This window comes from Sebastes umbrosus, chromosome 21 (genome assembly GCF_015220745.1).
Source record: "Sebastes umbrosus isolate fSebUmb1 chromosome 21, fSebUmb1.pri, whole genome shotgun sequence".
In the NCBI taxonomy this organism is placed as follows: Eukaryota; Metazoa; Chordata; class Actinopteri; order Perciformes; family Sebastidae; genus Sebastes; species Sebastes umbrosus.
This window is the reverse complement of record NC_051289.1, coordinates 12,113,921-12,133,661: the sequence shown is the minus strand read 5'-3', so window position 1 is coordinate 12,133,661 and position 19,741 is coordinate 12,113,921. Positions and strand designations below refer to the sequence as shown.

At 42.5% G+C, this 19,741-nt stretch overlaps 1 protein-coding gene across 3 annotated transcripts in view; it reads right to left on the bottom strand.

Moving 5' to 3' along the window:
• The window catches only part of c21h8orf34 (chromosome 21 C8orf34 homolog), a 71,397-nt gene that overhangs the window by 17,399 nt on the left and 34,257 nt on the right, over positions 1–19,741 (bottom strand). For 2 of the 3 annotated variants that reach the window (XM_037756852.1, XM_037756850.1), the window contains exons 8-10: positions 11,213–11,348; positions 6,166–6,251; positions 5,966–6,039 (exon numbers count right to left, since the gene is read on the bottom strand). In XM_037756852.1, the coding sequence (XP_037612780.1) occupies positions 5,966–6,039; positions 6,166–6,251; positions 11,213–11,348 (296 nt within the window). The remainder of the gene's footprint in view (positions 1–5,965; positions 6,040–6,165; positions 6,252–11,212; positions 11,349–19,741) is intronic. The other variant, XM_037756851.1, reaches the window with a different exon arrangement.

Here is a 19,741-nt window from a genome sequence, read left to right as displayed (position 1 = left end):
TGTACAGTCCCATGGACGAGCAAACAAACAGGATATACTGAGTCTGCAAGCAATACACCTCCCTAGATAACATCAATAAATAAACAGACATTACAATCAGATTATGACTGTTGTTACATCAAGTTTGGTGAAGGCATACATATTTACAAAATCACCTGGAAGACGTCAACATGTACAACGCACCATATTAAAAAATCATGTACAAATCAGCAAGGCTCTACACAGTACATAGGGGCAAAAAGACCCAAAAAACAAAACAAAATCGGACTTGATTGCACGCTAAGGAGACACAATGACGTGATGAAAAGCGATTTCCCTTCACCATACTTTGTACTATTGTACTTATCAGCAACTATGACATGAGCGCAAATGAGTCAAACGTTTTTTCCTCCTTTGTTTGGATGCTTAGATTGGATGCTTTAATCTACACGGACAAAGAGATGAGAAGGAATGCCTTTTCATCTCCAAAATAAAGAGCGACTGTGATTTTGCAATGACTTATGAGTATATTATTGTCAGTGGCGCAAAACCCCAGTTGTATAATCTCCCTCCCAGTATGACAAAACTAAAAGACCTAAAAGAGAAAAGGGGAAAAACCCTCTGGTGATGCTTCTGCCCAACTAACAAACAAGGATCTTGTTTCTTGCAAAATTGATTCCATGTTGAGAGCAAACAAGACAGAAAGGGAGAGAGGATGGAGTCTGGAGTTAAATATTTTATAGCCTGCATGTGTGCAGCTATACGTGTGTGGTCAGCAGTAATAATCACCACAATCTGGGGTTTGGTTCAACATGGCCCTCCGCACAACAAGAGCTGTTTGGGATGTGTGCATGCAGTCGCAGACCTCAAACATGGTGTGGGCCCACTGCTGGCTTTGCAACAGTGCAATTGATGGACTCTCTTGTTGTGGTCAGACAGAGTAGCATGGGACTAATACATACACAACAACACACACTAGAGCATATATACAACAATATATAGAAACACTAGGTGAGCAGCATTCATTTCTGATTTTTTAGGCCCATCAGGTCTGTCTCTATATGGTCATTCACCAATATCTTCCTACGTTTTTTCTAAAATTTGTTCTTGAGAAAGGTCCCAAGAAAAGTCTACGTGAGATTCATGACGTGCTCTCAAACCGCAGAATTGTTCGCACCTGTGCTCGTATAATAATGAATCCCATAGTCCTCGTAAATTGCAGGCTCATAACTATTGCAAAGCTCCATGAGGACAGCTCTTGATAGCCTAAAGCGTCCCAAGTGGTACTCGTCACTCTCTGCTAATAGATCTGCATGGTCCTGGAAGATGCGTTCCCTCCTCAGGGCACGATGTGCAACATCTTGAAGCAGCAGTAAATATGCTTTTGTGCGAGTAGCGCTTGGGTGCCGAAATAGGCCTACTTTAGGTCTATAAATAGCATGATCAATCACTAACTATTGAATGGCACGGTTCCCAATTAACCAACCCAATATCACACCAAACCTCGCAGAGACATGAATATTAGAAGAACAGTTGGTGAATGAGGACCAGTGTATTTTCGGTCCCTATTCCGTAGCAGCAGCCATCTTACTAATAGCTTTTACCTCTTAAAAGACTAAGCTTTTCCTTTCGGTAGTATGACTCATCACTACTAAAGCACCTTCTCTAGCAATGAAGAAGATAGAAACAGAATGAGACATATAAATGTAACTGCACTTTTCTAGGAATTCTGGATGACTGCCAGTTTAGCTTTGCAAAGACAGACTGAGACTATATCTCATGAGCTCAGTTTACGCTCCACGATGTAGCCCAGCACTGCTTTTATCAATTCAGGTGTGGGATGAGTTGATGTCTGAGTGAAGAGGACAAAGTCCTGGCAGATGGGAGCTTGTCAGCATAAGGATTTGATCTGCACGTGTGCGAGATAGAGAACATTGAGTATTATAACACTGGGTTGTTTATATTCTAACCAAAACAACACAGGTTTTCATTATACTGAACCTTTCAAACATGCAGGGAGAGATCATATCTCAACAGCACATGGGCATAGGCCACAGTCATATTCTTGTTTAAAACATGTTCAAATGTAAGGCATTATGTACAGTTCATACAGTACTAAACTGTTGATAAACAGAAGTACAAATCTTTCCTCTAAACTTAACTGTGAGATACAAGAGATGGTGTATGTTTTCCATATAACTGGTTCTGCTGCTGTAGCCCCTTCTAGCCTGCATAGCCATGGGAGGATATGGGATATGAGGAGTAACACTCAACTTTTAATGAGTTCCTGTTGTTTTGGCTCACATCACAAATCACCTAATGGCTTTATGGACTGTATACAGGGCTCGCAGGCTCACTGGCCCAACCACTGAGTTAGCACAGCCAAGAGCAAACAGGATATTGACAATAACACAGTTAGACTTTTATTCAAGCATTACAAAGACAGGTTATGTGACGTACTGTCTTTCCTTCAGTCGTGGAATAACAGCCAAGAAAGAAAATGAAGTGTTGTGCCAAGAGGAGTGCAAATGGGTGAAAACTAGTCAAGGGCAAATGAGAGGACTCTTTGCAGGAACTCATAATGAGAATTAGAGCAGGATTGGAGTAATAATCTTGAAGATAAACATGAGATATGCATCAACAACCAAAAGCCTTCAAACTAGTCACTATATTTAGTGTAGGGGTGTAAGAAAATATCGAAAATATTGTATACCCACTGTTTTGATTGCATTAAAAAGTAAACTTTTTTTTACTTCCTTTATACAATGACAGTTTATCTAAAATTTGATTTTAAAAATTGCTATATGTCTCCTTGCTTACAGTGTCACAATATATCACAATATATTGAATTGTTACCTTTGTATCATGTTACGTATTGTGCCAACAAATTCTTACCAATCCACAGCCCTCATATTTAGCAGAACGCTCAAAACAAATACTAGCACAGTACAGTACTAGCTTTTAGTTATGACATTTCTTTAGCCCGCTCAGTGAAGGAAGACTACTGTTTAGGTTTAGATACATGTCGGTCGTGTCGAGAAGGTGAAGAAACTCTCGCGAGATGGTTAAGGTTAGGGTAGGTCATCTGGCAGAGAGTCTCACCTGAGTTTTTGGATGTTTTCGCAACCAGCCCCCAAGCCCCCAGGAAGAGCGCCGGGCTTCGAAGCGAATTTTCATAGTGGCTAAACGGTGGTACTACAACGTCCGTGTCCGTCATGTGATGCCATTGGGCCCAAAAAGACTTTCTCCTATAGACTTACATTGGGAAAGAGACGTCTGTAACTCAGTGGATAATTTTTTTGTGGTATATCAACTTCCCAGTACGAACGCATGAATAGCCCTTATTCAGAGATATTTTCCTGCTCCAGTTCATGTGAATGAGACCCAGACCGCGGCGGGAGCGAGGGCTAGGAGGCAGAGTTAAAGGAAACGCCACTGCGCCCGCTCTATGGGATTAATGGATGCGGAAGATTGCCGGATGATCCACGTACTTTATTACTCATTACGGCAGTTGAGCCATTTTGGCTTTGTGTTCCACTGAGCAACTCTCATAGGAATGAACGCAGCCTGCCACCAACGCTGTATCCAATTCTCTTTATACATCCGTGGTACCAACCCCTACAACTTCTTTTATGTTGAAATTAAATGATATAATTGTTGCAATTGCAGGTGATAAGAATTCCAACACAACTCTACTGTCTTAAGGTAATAAGTAAATAAAGGAAATTTCATATTGAAAAGCACTTGTTTTATTCTAACAATAATTTAGGGCATAGCATGCATAATTTATAAATCCTAAACAAACCTTTGGAGGAATACAACTGCACTAGAGCTCTGCTCTAAAATCACAGAGATCTGCACAGATGATAACCATGCATGCATAACTGTGGAGGTGTGGGGAGCAGACTGGTGCCAAATATAAAAAGCCATACAGTGCATCGGCTGAAACTCTGCCAAAACTCCCCTGGAAACAAAAATAAACCATCACAATGGCTCTGCCTTATATCATACACGTGGCATTGCATCACACTAATTATCTTATTTCTACCGTACAAATGAACAGTTTCCCCCGGCAGATTTTATGATGGTAACACCCATACAACTCCGCACTGAGCTAAATTTGATTAAAACGTATCACTTAACACTTACAAAGGAAACTATAGAAGGAGAATTTGCTCTGGCGATTGCTTTAGGAAAGTATTTGTCTTTATGAGGCAATTATCACCTAAAGGAGCTGGCAGAGGCAGGGGGCCCGTCGGACTAATAATGATAACCATTAACAGTGTTTACTTTCCAACATCACCAACCTTTTACTGCCCAAACCAGGGCAATGTACAATGCAAGGCATACTTCATTATTTAACGACAGCCATGCATGATGAAATGTGCTAAGAATTAAAAATGACTTCAGAATTTCAGACTGAGAGAAAGTTGCATGCGTCCTTTCTTTAACACTAATAACCTGTGCAACATGTTAAGAAACAATTGGACACTTTTATACCAATGCAAGGGACAAATATATTATGTAGCTAAACAGGTAATGCAGCATGCATAAGATATATTAAATAATAAGTTGATTTTAAAAAAGGAAACACAATCAGCTACAGAGGCCGAGTTATTTCTCATGCCGTATGGCTTCAACCTTTGTGTTGTTTCCAAATAAGCTCATAAAAGCATCACATTTTTTCCCATACCGTTTAGTGATTGTGGCCCACAAGCCCCTGAAGGGCCAGTTAAACTAACAAGCTATTACAAATTGCATTTGCCTTTCAAAGACAGCCAAACATTAAAGCAATTAAACACAAAACAGCCACATTAGCTACAGTAGATGACAGGAGACGTTTGCACTTGCAGTTTCCATATGGGACACATTAGTTCCTTATTCTTAAGCGTGCCAGACAGGGCTTAACCTGTGGAGATGTAGTGTGTTTGGTCCCTTAATATAAGCAGCTACAAAATATTGGCTCAATGTGGATGTGAAGGTCAGCGGTAAAAAGGATGTCAGATTTAGCTGGAAGCTGAATTAATCAGCTTAAATCTCTGAGTTAGACGTGTCGCGGTGATAAAACTGACATCATCTATCATCTGGTCAAGCCTTAGCTTTTCACTTTAATTAGAAAATTAGTAGAAGATGGCAGTTTGATGTTAGAACTTCTAACATCAAACTGCCATCTTCTACTAATTTTCTGTGAAACTGTGCACCTTCTAACTTAGAAGGTGCACAGTTTCTCTACTTTCTGGCTATTTGGCCCAATCCGTCAGACTTCCGACTGCAAGCTTTGATTCAACAGGTCCTTCAGTCTCTGAGAAGTCTGCTCCCAGTTAGTCTGGAGCCTCTCTGCATCTGCTCCACACACGGGAGCAATGCCTCGGCTCCAAACCCCTTTCTTTCTTTAAAACATGCCGTAAAAAAGCCTTGTCTAACACTTAGATTGGGCAATTATAAAAAAAGGTATCAGCTTTTTTGGCGGCGGTAATTATACAAAAAGGTACTGGCGTCTTAGCTGACCGCTTTATTAACAGCATGTGAGTGTCTGCCTGTGTCTGAGTCTGGCGTGTACCACATTAGGCCTCTATAGGTTTCTTCCCTGAAGCATGTGAGGTTATCACGCAAGCCTGCTATTGAACAAAACTGCGTGCACTCCTGTAACCCATAAAATTTAGGCCTATTGTATAAACCTTCTAAATCAGCCTCGATTGTCGCCGTGTCACTAGATATTCTTTTCATTTAGATCGCACACAATCGCCCTGAGAGTGAAGCAAAGTGATATAGGGATATTTCTATTACTTATTCAGCACTATCAACTGTTGTGTAAGCTGAAATGCTTGCATAAAGATGGATCAGTTTTGTCCTATTAACAAGAGGCTCGAGGTGGTTTCTCGCTCGTCCTCGGACAATAGAGGCTGTGGAGGAGAGAGCGACGTGGTAATTGATGGCTGTAAAGTGATCTTAATTGTTTGGTGATGGATGTAGGGAGGACACTTACAGAGCCTGACACTTGAGACAAGGCCTCGCATTCCTTCAACCGTCCCGCCACTGTGTCCACCCCGGGCAATGGAGCTGCTCCAGACAGCACACACACACAAACAGGAAAAAAAAAAAGAAAAGAAAGGACAGAGCAGAGCGTGAGACCACAAAAATGTAAAAAAAAATAACTTTGAATTTGAACTGTGTTGTGCAACTTACAGGAGATGTCCGGTACAGCTTGTTCAGATATGTGAGGCCTGTGCTCTTCTTCAGATCTGCCGTCTGATAGACTGTCCCCCTGCAACCTAGAGACAACACGTAACACATTATACACTGCTGTACACATCGGCAGTCAGGTGTGTTTAAATCAGCTCTGAAATCAGCATTCTTCAGCCACAACACTGCAACGCATGTTTGGAAACTGAATGTCAGATAAGGAAAAGACAAGCGAGTCAAAGAGGAAGTGTTTAGTGAGTTTATGATCTGCAAAAACCTGGGATGAAAAGAAGATCATGGAGTTCAGTTTGGGGGCACAAATCCTACAGTATCTCTTCATCGCAGCTTCTCATCCTGCTGGAAATCAAAATGAAATAATCTTTAGCGCAGAATGCTGACATGAAACCAAAGTAATGCATTCACAGATGGTGGTGCATGGATTAAATTGTACACGGCTCACTTGTTTCAGAACTTCACTCTGCTTACAGACGAAGCAAAAACTGGCGCATAGCTTCTGTTTCGTCTTAAATCATTCAGTTACTGTTCTTTATCATGATGCGTTCCAAGCCCCTATAGCTTTTTTCCCCCCAAAGATATCTGTTTGGACTGAAATGGAAGCGGGTCTGGGAGATTTGGCTGTCTCTTTAAGGTACTAAAAGATTTAAGTTTCCCTCAGATAGGAAAGTATACTGTGGGTGAAAGACAAACAGTGATTGAAATACCTTCTCAGCAGGAAGATAAACATGCTACACGTGGCTTTTCACTGCTTTTATACTCGACTCACACACTCTAACATCCGCATGGAATTAAACTCTTATTTTTCTAAAGCATATTTCTAACGACTATAAATCATACCATGTTAACTGTAATTGCTTTAGCTCCAAATGCTTTCGTTGCATGCTATTTCCATGTCATCGGCGCAACCATTAGCTGAAGACAAAGGAAAGCAATCCATGCGCTTTTATGGCGCGGCTGCATTCCCTCACAGCCACAGGGCCTCTTGGTTTCTACCTCTACGATGAGGGTAAAAGCAGAACAGAGATTTTTAAAGTGTATTATATTTCTTTCCTTCTTTATACATCCTCCGTCTTGTCTCTCCCTCTCTTTAATGGCCTTTATAAGACCATTAAAGAGTACCCGAGATGACTATCAGAAGACATTCCCATTCTCTGAACAAAAGCAGCTCATAGCCGCAAGTCCTGACTACCATTCCCCTCAGTGCATTCCTGATATGAAAGCAATTAATTTAATGAGAACTACAAGCCCAAAAGAGGTTTGTGGAGATCTATCCATTTCCTTGGACCGCACCGCCAACTGCTCCGGACTGTGCGCAGGATCTGGGATGCGTTTGCACACACGGGAGGTTTTGTGGCAGGAGCACATAGCCATTAAAAGAACTGATCGGGTGCATGAAGGAGGTGGATGAAACGCTGGTGTGACCACAGCTGGAGTCCCGAGGGGACAGAGACATGCCCACAACACACAAGCCACACGGCGCTTTACACTTCAACCGACCAGTAGAGAGACCAGAGGAAGTGGCGTGTTTCCTGACCTGCCACACAGGCTGACTGGACTATTTGGTGGCATGGACGAAGCAGAGGAGAATGGTGTCTAAAGGCTGGGAAACATTTCAGCTTGGGGTTAGCGAGCTCAAAAAGAAAAGTGATTATGTCATTATGCAATAAATATACACTAAGGCTGTCAAAGTTAACGCGATAATAACACGTTAACACAAATTCGTTTTAACGCCACTGATTTCTTTAATGCATTAACGCAACTTGTGATTTTTAGGTTGTAGCGGACTCAGTTTTAAAGCTGGAGTGAAGATACTGGCATCATATGAAACTACAAAACCTGAGGAATCCATTGATACCAATCATGATGGCTTCTCATGAAGGAGGCTAAATAACGCTCAGAACTTACGCTCTTTGGCGAGGAAAAATTGGCATGGCCATTTTCAAAGTGGTCCCTTGACCTCTGACCTCAAGATAGGTGAATGAAAATGGGTTTTATGAGTACCCACGAGTCTCCCCTTTACAGACATGCCCACTTTATGATAATCACATGCAGTTTGGGGCAAGTCGTAGTCAAGTCAGCACACTGACACACTGCAGCTGAGTATGCCCTGTTATGATATCTTTTTATGCTAAATGCAGTACCTGTGAGGGTTTCTGGACAATATTTGTATACACATATACACATATTACAATATATTTTTTGTCTGTATGATGTTATTGTGTAGTTAGTTAGTGTACTTGGCCTGCAGTATAACATTACAGGTGGATATTGAACACACTAACATACAGGAGCGCTGTTGGAAATTAATAAATGCTCGCTGGGGAGGAACCGAGTTGTCGCCTTCACGCTGTGGGTGTGAAAGCAGGCGTCACCTCTCCTTGGCTTCGGGTGGTACAGTACATGGTAAATCCAAGTGGCACAGTCTCGTTTGACCGCTTAGACAACTAGAGGGAGAGAATACAGTGTACACGCTTTCGAACAGAAGTGTAATGCACAGAACCTCACTGACCCATAAGAGCTGAATTCTAATGTTTTCCTGAGGGGCGACGGGTATGTGAGGAATGCTTGTCCAGCTTGAATCAGTGTTCACAGATCCATACAGGGCCAAGCAACCCTCTGCTACCTTTGTGAGAGTTATATAATATCAGAAAGTTTCCACTCAATCTTCTCCAGCCTCAATTTTGTAACAAAACAACTGTAAAAAATAACTTTAAATCTTGAGCAATGTCACATCTGTACAGTGGTACTGTCTCCATGTGTGAAACACAAGGGCACTAACTGTGCCACATGTTCTGAGGAGTCAGTTTAAAGGTTGGCCCCATATTGAGCCATGTTTGAAAGGTGTTTCTGGTAATGCCATCAAGGCGGAGTGCTAATGCACACAGCATACAGTCTCTGTTAGGACTGTCCCTCTCTTTACTGCTCCCTGACCTCTGCCTCCACTCTCTGCTCACTATCTGTGTGTGTGCGTGCAAGGACGTGCACACACATGTTTTACGCGTGGATCCATGAATATTTGCGATACTCCTGATTTCACTCCTGCATTCCGTGCGTCTCCAGAATAGCACAAAAGGCATACCATGCGTGCAACACTTTTCCAGCTTAGCGATCTGTTTATGGCCCTTACACTCACCAAATATGACTATGAGAGACCACGACTCCTACGCCAATAAAGCTTGGGGAGGATTTTGTGGTCAGGTTATAGAGGACGAAGCAAGAATTTGGACTGAACCAGAAGGAGAGAGGAAGACAGAGAAGGAGAACAGATGTCTGACATTTCAGTCACGAAAAAAGTGAGTGCATGAGCCAAGAACGAGTCCAGATACAGATGCTGCTTTGCTCCGCCGCTGATCTGACCCGGGGACTCAATGATAAGCCAAAGATATAAGCTATTTGCTTAAAAACACCCAGTCAATAAACTGCCAGCAAAAAAAAAAATCCAACTGATACCATTCAACCTCTGACAACATCCCGCAGCCTGTGTGTGGAGCGAAACAGATAAGCAGCGTGAATGAAAGGAGAGTAGGAAACAAACAAATTCCAAACCCCAAACAGAGGAAGCAACGCAGGCAGATGTGTGCCTGGCGTCTCATCGAACAGATACCCATTTATCTCCGACTGGAATCAAGGAAGAGTCCTGCCCACACCTGCCTGCGATATCACACCCAACACTCAGAAATGTGAGCATGACGCTGACACAGTGGATCAGGGGGAACAGGAAATGTGTCAGAAGAGGAAAAACTGTGATAAAGAGAGAAAAGGTGAGACGATTATCAGTTCTCGGGCTGATTTGTGAAAACAAGCAACACCGATATGCACTTCAGATGTGATATTATGCTCCGTTCTGAATGTGGAGGTATGCTGCCTCTGATACAGATGCAAAGAGAGTGGGTGGAGAAGTTGAGGGTAGGGCACCAGGAGGTGTCATGACCCGGGGCTAGAACAAGTTAGGATGATGGAAAGAAAATAATCTATTACATTAAGGGGAGACACTACAGGTGAATAGGGTACACATTTTAATTAATAGATATCACCATGAAACTTCCCCAGTTGATTATTTACACAGCAATTATCTTTTGAATTACAAGTTTTCTGAAATATTATGTTTAAATATGCAAATGAGGAATTATCTTAGTAAATATGCACTGATTTGCATAAATTTAAAAAGCCAGGTTCAAAATTCTTGTTTCATTTTGTTGACATATTAGAGTCAATGAGTTACCACTCTTTAAATCAAAAAACACTGTCAACAGCCATGAAGAAAAATCAATTTTGCCATGTTTTTAGGAATGAAATGCTCTATAAATAGGGCTATGAATGATATATGTAAAAACCCTCAGTAAAAACCTTCAGAATATAGAATAAGTTTGGTGCATGTTAGTGCTGCTGAAGTGGAGGTTTCTGGCTCAGAGTATGGGAAAAAACAAATTTTTCAGAAAACGGCCTTTAAAGATATGTATTGTAAAATTCACTACATTTTGATGACAGTACAGGTGAATAGGGTAAAAGATTTAACTAATAGATACCACAATGAAACTTCACCTTTTTGTATTACAAGCTTTCTGATAAATAAAGCAAATCGACAAAGTAGTAAAATAAATACCTAAATGTGTATTTTGGATGTTTTCTTTCCACTAGTCTGAAAGAAGACTTGTTAAGGAAGCAAAAAGGCCCAAATCTTTAAATTGATCAGTGCATGAACAACGATGGTGTCTCGCCTTAATAACAACAAACTTACTGTAACTAAAAAGTATTTGAATTCATATAATTTAAAGCCTTAGAGCGATAGTTTGACATTGTTGGAAACTCACTTATTTGCCAAGAGTTAGATGCGAAGATTGACACCATTCTCATATTTATCCGGTATGATTAGCTGAGCCAACCGGCTGCTGGTATATTTACCGGACAGACATGTGAGTGGTATCCATCTGTTCATCTAACTCCTGGCAAGAAAGCAAATAAAATGATTCCTTTCTAAATCGTAATGCTATTTTAAAAAAAGCACTAGATAAGAGAAGGTGGAAACATTTACCTGGCACACCTAGAGCAGATGTTGAGTGTAACTTTGGCCTGCGGTTCAGGCTGATAGGAGCTGCGTCCCTGGCTGAACTTGCTGCCGGATGGAGCCAAGCCCGTTACACCCTCCATCCTCAGGTCATCTAGGTCCTCTGAGGGGGGAGGAAGCCAAAGAGGAGGGATGGAGGAAGAGGGAGAGAAAACAAGAGCGAAAAGGACGGTCGTTAATCATACTTGTGTCTCGCTTTTGTCAATATGATGCCCGGTGATGACAGTCTGCTCAGGGCCAAAATGAGCAAAGCGAGCACATAACAGTCAAAAACATCCTGCTGCTGCGCTCCCTCACACGCTTTGCACACACATACGTCCACAACAACAACAAAAAAAAACAACTTGCATCATCAACACAAAACTCTTTGAGGAGTGATGTGGAACAGTCGATGACAGCACCGCATCATGGCGGCACAGAAACAGGAAGGGTGCGTTAAAACGCAGAGGGCGAAAGGGGACAAAGAACAATGAAGTCAGTGGTGAAGAATGAGCGGTAAGAGGGAGATGGAGAGCTGGAAAGTTGGGTTTCGTCTGATCTATCCCTGTGTCCTCCAGAGCAAATGCTCTCTGAGGACACACACATAGATGCTCTAAAGAAGTCCATATGTATCAGACGCCAGCATTGTTCATCCTAAGCTCTCAGTCTGTCTGTTTGTCTGCAGCCGTAACAGTTATATGTGAACATGTGTTTACATACATACAGATAACAGGTGCAGATGTCCTTTTCACTTTTTTTTTTCATGTTAAATAAACTTTCCTTTTCTCTGCCTTTCAACTATTTTCTGAGATATCTGCTTTATCTCAAAACACAGCTGTTCCCTATGTGATTAAGTGCTCTCCACACGGACCAATTAAAAGTTTGAAGTTTGGACGTGATGCAAGTCTAAACAGGATCATCCGCCATCACATCGCAGTATGAAATGTTCAGCGTCAGGACACAGATTTTTTTAATAGACACTGCACTAGCATGATAGGGAAAGAAAGCATAAATCACGGCCATAACAAGACTCACGAAAGAACAGCAGTGAAGTGGAATAATACAAAGTCAACGGTTCGTTAAATACGACCGAGGATCAAAGAGGATGGTCTGAATCAGCCAGACCATTTTGGTTTTGAATTCATCCTCGAGAGATATAACATATTGCAGTACTTTCCGTGTTATGAGAATGAATAGCGAGTGAGTGTCTGGACATGTACTTTGTTAAGTTCAGTGGTCAAGCTTTTTAAACACATGTTTGACCGGTCACCATAACAATATTTGTCCCGTTTGTCACATCAGACCAGAAGAATTTACGAGCTTTGCCAATGAGAGGGGTCGCCTTCAGGACATACAGTATATTCTCACCTCTCGCTGCTTTCTGCTCTTGTACATACAGTACAGTGTGCCTGTCTCTGTGTGTATGTGTGCGCCGTCTAGTCAGTCATTTGAAACCAACACCGATACTTTTCACTTAAAGATCACATTACCTAGTGCCTGGTTTGGGGGGGAAATGGGCCTCACACCATGAAAGAGGAGAATGTATGACTAATCACCTGGATTAGATTGGGTGACACTTGCTCATGAGGACTCTCTCCTTCCATCCATCAGCGTGGCACAGAGCCAGAAAATCTCACCTGTCTCCTTTGGGTGTCAGGAAATCAATCTGACGAGACACCTAAACGCACTGCTTCCATCTAATCCACTGATTCCTGACTCTATCCTGACACCAGTCTTGTGTTAATTAAGTCTTAGTTTAGTTTTTTTACAAACCACAATGCACAAGCAAAAATAATTAGAATAGCTGAATGCACAGTCTGCAATTTCTTACATGTTTTAACACTATTTTTTGCGTGGTTTTAGCCATAATAGCAGTGTGGCTTTCTGGACGGTCCACCACAAATATCTCAACAACTATTAAAAGAATTACCATTAAGTTTTGTTCATGGTTTCCAGAGGATGAATCCTACTGTCTTTGGTGATCCCGTCTTTTCCTTTAACACCAACATGAGGTTAAAGCTGCAAAATACGGGTTTGGGAGCATTTCTGTTGCCTCTCAACGCCTGTACAGACATCTCTACAACTCTTCATTGAGAGACCACAGGGACAGTCACATGTCATTAAATTCCTTGAACTAAATAGGCAACACAATGGGGAAAGAAGAGGATTTTTGCTGCAGGCTGTGAAAGAATATGAGATATCATTTTGTAAAAGCTAAAAAAAAAGGTCTCATGGAAAGAGTGGCGACCGAGGGGGAAGCACCGAGACACAGAAAGTAATTCTGACTTGGAGGTAAGAGACAGTAAAGATTACAGTACACAAATGTAATGTTTGGCGGTACGTCTGTGTTTACTACTGTTGCCAGGCAGCCTACTTTCCTTTACATTCCAAATAGTTGTTTGATGCTATATTAGTGCTCTGGATATCGAATTTAGCACCTTCAACATTTGTGGCTTTGAGTAAAATTTGAGTGTCAAAAAACTCTGTTAATACCAATATGCAGATTGATTCCCATGTAGAGAGTTAACAAAACCTCTGACCAATAAGTAATGACAGTTCATTCAGTCTTAATGCCAACAAACTGACAAATGTTATAATGTTGTGCTCTTAACTAGAGTAGTTCTGACTACATTACAGTATTTAACATCAAAAACTATTGGCAAAGGACCTAAATCAATATGTCTATCCAAAACCTTCAACAAAGTCTGGAAGTTTCTTTCATTTTGATCACTGACATCACTCACATCGTGTCCAAGCCGTCTCAGAACGAGTGTTGTTTTAGTGTTTTCAGGAGGACAGATTCATTGCAGTAATACCCTTAAGCAGGGCAATATTAAATGTCCCATTCATCACGGTATGCATTGGAGGGGGTGGGGACAGAGAGAGCCACCAGCGATTTGCTGGTCGTGGGAACTGCTCACGTCTGGGCCTCCACCTTTTCCTCTTTTCTCTCCGTCCAATCCCACTTCTAACCATTTCCCTTCTTTTGGGACGACTGACTAATGTGGCATGCCAGATTTTCTGCGGGTCACTGCCTGTGATACAAATCATTACTTGACACTTGGAAACATTCACTTCCGAGGCTGCAGCGTGCATGAAACAGCAAAAAAAAACAACAGCGAGCGGCTCTGACCCTGAAAGAGAACATGACCTCAGTGTACACAGCTGCTTGTCACCTCAACTCCCGCTTTGTCGCTTGGGCTTGTTTCCTTCTGGTCAATATAACGTGACACAATAATGGAGAGAAAGACCTCAGTGTCTGAAGGAAGTGAAAGCTAATCTCTGAAACTCAAAGGTCAGCGAGATAAACAAAGGCTTTTGTCTGTAGTGCATCCCACACAGAAAACTGATTATACTGTCTGAATGAAATGTAGCAGAGGCTGAAACACGTAGCAAAGAGTCACAACATTTCGACATTTGTTCCACACTTGCAACAGATTTGGCCAGATGAGAGGACACCATTTCCCGATAATATCAACAGTCACAGATGCAAACGGAAAATGATGAGTAACCAGTCAGCCTAACTGTTTTTTGCATGTGTATGCTTGCTTCTTAATACAGATGAGTTAATAGAAGTGCCCCATACTACTGCCCCACTATCCATACGTTTAAATCTTCTCGTCTCTCCAAGGAGCGCAGGCTTTAAGAGTAATCGCAGCCCTTCATCTGTGCAACAGCAGTCTGAATCTCAGCCATGTCACCCTGCCATGGGGCTGAATCCAACTCTGAACTTTCTACTGGGGAGGGAGAGGTGACAGATTTCTGTGTCGACACCACGCTCTGTGGAGGGCCTGTGTATGGAGTGCTAAAGTGATAAATATGTGTTGGGGTTTGGGTGTTAGCATTGTAAATGACTGCCTTTACATGCGCATGAGTATTCTGACGCATATGCTCACACTGTATCACACTGATGAATGGAAGCCTCAGGCCTGAATATGACCGCAGAAATTGTTTCTTATTTAGTCGAGAAAAATAGATTTTTGTGGTCTCAAACCAACAGAAACAGAAATATTTCAGAGTACAGTGCACCATTTAAAGGAACAGTGTGTAACGTTTCAGGGGATCTATCTATCTATCTACCTGAAACTAAGAATTGTTGTGTTTCCGTTATCTTAGAATGAGCCCCTCATATCTACATAGGGAGCAGGTCCTCTTCACGGAGCCATGTTTCTCCGTCGTGTTTCTACAGTAACCCAGAACAGACAAACCAAACACTGGCTCTAGCGACAACCTTTCACGTTTTTACGTTACCCAAAGGCCTCCGTAGTTCTCCAACACGCTTGTAAAACTTTGATAACGTGAGCCGCAGAGAGCAAAACCATGGTACCGTTGCTCCTAAAGTAGTGTTACTAAGGCTGGGAACAGGAATTGTGCATGCAACACCAGGCCAACGCAGACCCTGTAGTAGTATGAATGGAACCGTGTGCACGTTCGCACGACTCTGCAGTGTGACTATGTCGGTGCCTTTATGGTAAGAATGGCCTCTGAGCGAGGCGAACGGCGTTACCACGGTTTTGTACTCGGCGGCTCACATTACCGCGATCTTGGAAAAGAAGGAGTGAGTCAAGGTGTACTCAGTTAGTTGCAATCTGCAACCACACCACTAGATGCCGCCAAATCCTACATACTATACCTTTAATAAAACCTATATTTCAATGAGTAGCAGATCAGCTATGCTTTAAATGTATGTATGTCATTGAAATGAAACTTTTCATCTCGACTCCTAGCTGTCTTTTCATGTGCGGATTTCCAAACCCATGCTCACATAGAAGAGTTACTGTCTAAGTGTTCTTTTCTCTTCCGTGTCTGCTTAGTCAAACACATATGACTGAGTGCAAACTCTCCAGGTTCACAATAGAACCCACAATACCACCATGATAAGTTTATAGTGCGTCTCCCACGAGACCGGCTTACCCTGAGACCGTGACAGACTCCCAGGCCTCCGTCTAGACACAACAAACGTCTGTCCACACTCGCCCGTTCGTCAGCCCGTCACATTTCCACTCCCTGGGCACCGGGGCAGCCATGCGTGCTCCCCTCTGTCTAACGATGAGACATGACAGATAAATAAAAATGGGTCTGCACTGGGGGGTAGATGGAGGGAGGGGGTAGGGGGAGAAATGGAAACTATTCGAGCGATGCAATCCCAACAAAAGGGCCCGAACGACGAGGAATTCCGTGCCGCAATCACTCACTCACGGTGAAGCCAGAACGGAGCGGAGCAGGGCCGCACAGACAAAGTGTTTGTGTGCTTCTCTCTCCAAGTTTCCATGTAATTTAATGTTGTTTAGACAGCGACGGACTGACTGTCTCTTTGCTGCTCTTCATTGGGCTGAAAACAGAGCGCAAGTCATAATTAGCTTCACAAATAACTTAATATACACCTTCTCTGGATGGCACGCTGACAGAAGTACGGGGTGGAATCATCTAACGGGCTACCCCACACGTGGAGCGGGGAGACACGCACGCACACACTTCATCATCCACCGCACCGAATCCAAGGCATTTCATCAAGCGCTGTGACTTATCGTGTCTCATCTAAAGCGAAATAATTACATTTTCCATTCTTTCATGAGCGGTGACGGCGTCCCACCAAGCAACACTGGGCTGTAATTAATAGTCTTTAAGTGATAGATGCCTTGTACAGTCTCCACTCTCTCACACCCAGAGACCCACATGTGTGAGCAACATATATACAGATAAAAAGGCAGCACATACTCAACCCGGCGACGCACAGTGACACTTGCAGACCTCACACTTCTGTTGCCCTCACACATACAAGCCAGCATTTGTTTTTCATTAAGCACCAAAGCCTCCACTCGGCGGTTAGTCGTCGCACAGACATCTTTGATGTGAGTCGCGGCAGAGACGCATTTGTTTGGCTTTGTAATAAAAACAATATTCCAACTTACATTTCATAATTATGTCTCGGCTTTCAATAGCGCCCTCCTCCCCTCTTGGCCTAAAAATACGCCTGTTAGGCTCCACGACTCCGAGCGCGGCAGTAAAAAGCCTGATCAGAATCAGATGGGGACACACATGAGCAGGGTAACATCACAGCTCTGAGGCCTGTGGAAAGTCTTATCGCAGACCTCCAAACCTCCTTTTAACTCGCTTTCTAACCGCAAATAATACAGAGATTAGGACGTCACTGTAGACACAGCAGAGCCTGATGTATTGATGCATTACTATGCCAGGCATTGTAGTTAGAAAAGTGACTTGCGGTCTTGTGTGTTGGAAATTTCATTATGAATTTCAATTTGTTGCTAAATATGTAGCTGAATTATACTTTAAGATTTAAGAAGATATTTTTAAAACATGTATTATGCAGTACATACATCCAAACAGCAGGATCAAGGCTGCCATCTACAGTTCAAGATGATGATTTTAATCACTTCTAAAATAATTATTAAGTGATCCATCAAACTGGAACGTGCCTGTACAAGAAGAGTCTGGAGAGATGTTGATGATAGAGGAGCAACGGAGTTTAATTTAATAGAAACAAATCATGCAAACGAGTTCTCGAGGGATGATGAGTTGCTGCAGTACGAGCAATTTGACTTTAAAGGTCTATATTTCTTTTGGAGTTCATTGTTTCCCCCGCTTGTTTGTGATAAACACATAGATACAGCAGCACAGACAGACGCACAGCTCGACACAAGCACACACTGACTACTGATTACACACCAATTACTGCATAATGACATCAAGTCTATAACTCACTTGACTGTTTGTCTCTTAAATCTTGATTTTGCAGCGGAGAGGAGCAAGAGAACAGTAATGTAACTTTGTTTTTTATTCTTGTAGATACAGCTGCACACAGCACTGTTGGAGGATTAACTTATAATACACAATGCATCTATTCACACAAGTCCTTTATCTGTCATTCTAGATGACAACGCTATCTGCAGATATCATCCTTGTGTGTCTATCTAACATCTTTTGCTAGTGTCTGACTACAGTAGCCACAATACAGCATCCATTCAGCTCCTTTCCATGCAGATAATCTGCTCAGGTCATCTAAGGCGCTTACACACACTGGAGATCCGTACGCTGGCCAGTATAAGGCCAATGCTCTGCGTAATGACTGCTGTGATCATACCATAAATCTAGCAGAAGTCTACTTGCCTATTGGTAATTGCTTCCAGTAATACCACTGTAATACTGTACCACAGCAATTTGCCTCTCGATTAATGCATCCATCGGCACCGCGGAGACTTTTACAGGCGTCAAATTGGGCGCAGTTAAGACTTTTACTGGCGACATTCTTTTCAGCATCGGGCCGGCGAAACCTTCAGAGGTGAGCCCAGCCCTTTCAAGCCTCGACTTCAAATGAAAGATTTAGTGCTCACTGACATATATGTTCTCATCCACCTCCTCTTCTCAATGCACCGTGATGATACTGCCGTGTTGTTGTTGGTTTACATTGTTCCCAGGGCAACTGTTGTGTCTTTGGTTGTTTGGGTAAGAATGAAGGGGGCAATGGGGGCGATGGGAGTGTGTCTGTGTGTGTGTGTGTGTGTGTGTGTGTGTGTGTGGTGCTGCTGGCGTCAGGAAGTGCGTGCCTTGTCTGCTAACTCTGGCAGTCTGAATGTTGGCCTAAGGCAGAGGACAAAGAGACAGCTCTTATATGTTAGACTGCAATCAGTCCATTCAATACTACAGGTTACATTACCACACAAGGTTGAAATGATATTCACAATGTTCTCAACGTTGGTGGAAAGTGACTAAGAGCGTGTTACATGCTATTATTTGCTCCACTACAATTATTTATTTGACAGCTTTACTAGTTACCATGTTGTGATGATTAAGATCTTATATATAAAAATGATATGAGCTTATAAAACACAATGCCGTGTTTAAATTACCTAATATAAAAACAGGTAAAATTAGCTCCACCTTGTCCAGCTACAAAATAATAAAGCAAGTCTACAGCAAGGCCGATTTAAAGAGGCTGGGACATGGGTCTTGGGGTATGGGGTATAACACATGCGCAGTGTAACCGGAGCTGCAGTCGTGCGTTGCGATTGGCTCAATTTCGCATGTGTTGTACTCCAAAGATGACGTGTTGATGACGCTTGACCTCTCCTCTTTCCAACCTCCTTGGTCTACAGTGGCTCTGTGAGGCTGTACTTGGGCACAGCAGTGGTTCAGCTAAATGCTAACATCAACATGCGAACACAATGACAATGCTAACATGCTGAAGTACACCATGTCAGTTTAGCATATTAACATGCTAACATTTGCTAATTAGCACTTAAAGGTGCATTGCGTAGGATTTGGCAGCATCTAGCGGTGTGGTTGCAGATTGCAACCAACTGAAACTCCTCCGTGTGCCAAGCGTGTTGGAGAACTACGGTGGCTGACATGAAAACGCGACTGGCCTCTAGAGCCAGTGTTTGGTTTGTCTGTTCAGGGCTACTGTAGGAACACGGCGGTCGGCTCCGTGAAGAGGACATGCTATATATGTAGATATAAATGGCTCATTCTAAGCTAACGAAAACACAATATTATTTT